The 3631-nt window shown below is 37.2% G+C and overlaps 1 protein-coding gene across 1 annotated transcript; it reads right to left on the reverse strand.

Moving 5' to 3' along the window:
• Window positions 1–2163: 2163 nt before the first annotated feature.
• On the reverse strand, window positions 2164–3435 carry LOC111041325 (zinc finger BED domain-containing protein 5-like). Its single transcript, XM_022325547.1, has one exon. It carries the CDS (start codon window positions 3433–3435, stop codon window positions 2164–2166), a length of 1272 nt encoding a protein of 423 aa, XP_022181239.1.
• Between the last annotated feature and the right edge of the window lie 196 nt (window positions 3436–3631).

A 3631-nucleotide genomic window follows, 5' to 3' on the forward strand; every position in this document is an offset into this window, starting at 1 on the left:
TTAGCGCCGATTCCACATATCGGAAGTGAACTTTTTCTCCCTGATAGTTGGAGCAAGCTTGATAAACTCTTAGAGATGAAGTTTATCTGGGATCCACTGTAAAGTACAGCTCTACATTCACGCAGCCTTCCAAACTTGTCTTGTACGTGAACGATAGCAGTTGCGAGGAAAACATGACGTGGGGCTGCTGAGATGTGTGTGGCGGATGCAGATGTACTCGGTGATATTTCTGGCACAGTCTTTTTTTCTATAACCGGTTGAATAGACACATGATTGTCCCTGTCTTGATCTCTGCTCCTTTCAAGGTGTAATAATGTATTATGTTTTCCCTTGCACTTGCGACATTTATACAGTGATTTACACGTGTCAGACGTGTGTCTCGATGACAGGCAATTGAAACAGTGTCCTACTTTTTGGATGAATGTAAGTCGATCGGTTACTGACAGGTCCTTGAACTTTTCGCAATAGAATATTCTGTGAATGTCAGAGCAATAGGGACAAGGCTCGATTTCACTTGAAACAAACAACGCCTTTTTCCCTGAGTGCGAAATATTTTTATTTGACGAAGTAGCTGATGGTGTAGCCGATTTTTTTTGCAACGCTTTCGAAGCTTCATGAGCTGCACATCGACTAGCCAGAGAACCTTGGAAGATCTGTGTTTCTCTGATGCAATAACCACCCCTGTGCAGACCTCTTGTCCAATCTAGTAGTAACGATTGTTACTAGCCACGCGTCCTAATGCTCAACAGGTTGGTCAAGAGCTTTGAGAGCTGCAACATGAGTTGTTATACAGGCGAACAAGTTCTGTAATGTAGCCCCTGGTGCATCTTCTACGCGTGGACAGTCAAGAATGGAACGTATATGAGACTGTATAACCATACTTTGGTTATCATATCTCTGTTTTAGTAACTGTATAACTGCCTCATAGTTCGTGTCACATACCGGTGTACTAAGTACATAGCCGGCACTAAGTCGAGAGCAGCACCATCTAAGCTGGAACGTAAAAGATAAAATTTTTGTGCAGCCGAGTATCCTTCATCTTGATGTACCAAAGACTTGAATATGTCGAAATATGAAGCCCAATCTTGAATATTTCCACTAAACCTTGGTAAAGGAATTGGAGCTAGTTGCGTTCGGTGAGAAAAGGAGTTATTTCCAAAGGATGCATTGTGACCTGTAGTACTAGATGCCTTTTTGTGATTTATGATCTCTTGCATTTGAGATCTGATTTTAAAATAATCGCGTTCAAACATATCTCGTTCTACTTCAGCTCCCTCTAGATCAGCGGTTCCCAACCTTTTTAGTCGGCGGTGACCTTTTGTTGTTCCAAATTTAGTTAGGTGCCCCTCTGTGAATATTATGAAAAACATGATAAAAATGAACACTTGTTTTCATTGTTGACCGATTTAAATAATTTTATTGTAGATATTAAAAACAAATTACTATATTATGGTTGAAAATAAAGAAAAAAAATACTGCTTTAAAAGTTAAAAATTAATGAGAGTTTTGTGTCTGCTTATTTTTTGAAAGTTTGGCAATATCTGGTTCAATTTTTGACAGTTGGATACGAAGGTCAAGTTCTACATTAAGACGGTTCCGGTATTTGGTTTTAGTAGCCGCATAGGCTGAAAATCTTGTCGCACATGTGGTAGCAAAAGGTAAGAGTATTGTTATTGCTTTTTGACTCAAATTATCAAAACTTGTATTTTTCAAATTTAGCCAAAATTCAACATAAGAATTGCTACTGAAGGTGGATTGAAATGTTGAATCTGAAGTAATATCGATCGAACTCTCATATTCGATTGAAGACAAGCTTGAGGGTTTTCCACAGACTGAAAAGGGATTAACTACCTATTCACGGTCTTTTAAAAACACCTCTCGATCTGTAGGAAAATATTTATTAAATGAATTTTTCAGTTGTTTGAGATGTTCAGAAATCTTGTTAATAATGCTAACGGGAGCTTGCAATTCGTTTTCGTCCAAAAAGGCCTGCATTATTGGAAAACACTCCAGCTCTCTTTTAAATATGCACTCTGACCAATAATCAATTTTTCTTTTCAATGCACATACTCTGGAGCTCGCATCAAAAATTGTCAAAGTTCTTCCTTGTAAAGAAAGACTCAACTCGTTCATTTTGTTAAAAATGTCTGCCAAGTACGATAGCTAACAAAGCCAAATCACGTCATTCATAGTTTCAGCAAATGTAACGTTGTGGTCCATTAGAAATGAAGAAACTTCAACCCTTAATTCCATTAAACGTGTTAATACTTTACCGCGAGATAACCACCTGATTTCTGTATGGAAAAGTAACGTATTATGAATACTTCCCAAGTCGTCACACAAGATTTTAAAAAGTCTAGATTTCAGAAGACGTGACTTGATGAAGTTGACTATTTTTATGGCTTCATCCAATACGTTTTTTAGACAAAGAGGAATATTTTTCATTGCTAGAGCATGTCTATGAAGTATGCAATGACTACTAGTAGTTTCATTTGATTTCTCCTTTATTTTAGCAATTGCTCCAGCTGTTGCACCTGTCATAACCCTAGCACCATCAGTACACACAACGATACAGTTTGTCCATGGAATCTGATTTTCTGTAAAGAAATCATCCAATAAACCGAAAATTTGAACCCCTGTCGTATTAGATAGAAGTGGTTTACAAAATAAAAGATCTTCTTCAAAAGAGTTCATGTTTACGTAACGAACGAACACCAATAGTACAGCAAGACCAGCAATATCGGTTGATTTGTCTATTTGTAGTGCGAATTTTGTGTATTTAATACGAGAGACAAGTGTTTCTGATACGTTGCTAGCCAAATCTTTAATTCGTCGCGCAACAGTATTATTTGATAAAGGAATTATGGATAAATGTTTGGCAGATTTGTCATCAAGCATACAAGTTACTATATCAATACCACATGGTTTTATGAGGGTCTCCGCAATGGTATGAGCTTCGCCTTTTTGAGCTATACGGTAACTCACCATGTAGGAAGCTTTCAATGCGTTTTCATTATCGGTTAGAACGTGCTTTTTTATTTTTTTTTTAACAGCCAATAGTTCAGAGCGCTTTCGTTTGAAAAAATCGAGTGGTTTCCCATTGTGATCTGTGTGGACCTTTTCATAATGATGACGTAATTTTCCGGGATACATAGAACTGTTAGGAAAAACTTTTGAACAAATTACGCACTGTGGCTGGCCATCGTTTGTTTCTATGAACTCCATCTCCAAATAACTTTCATCGTATTTACGTTTTTTGGACGTTCTTGGGACAGAGTCACCAGTATTGGGCGGTAGTGTACTACTCATACCTTGAGAAGTAGGACTATTATCATTAACTCCGTTTTCGTTGGTTATGCTTTCTTCTATATTATAACAAGATGACTCCGTAGCAGGCGTCTTATTAATAGACCCACTTTTCAACCAACTGTCCATGTTTAAAACAAAAACAAACGTATGTACAGAAAAAAATAGTTTACGAAAATACGTGTTAACGCGTAAAATGTCGATCACAGACTGAAAGTAAATGCTCAACTGGTTTGGTATAATAATAATTCCGAAAATATACGAGTGATACAATTAAATTTAATGAACGTCGGAAATTCGAAGAAGTCGTGCGTGTAGGTATATT

Source organism: Myzus persicae, unplaced genomic scaffold (assembly GCF_001856785.1).
Source record: "Myzus persicae strain clone G006 unplaced genomic scaffold, MPER_G0061.0, whole genome shotgun sequence".
Classification (NCBI taxonomy): Eukaryota; Metazoa; Arthropoda; class Insecta; order Hemiptera; family Aphididae; genus Myzus; species Myzus persicae.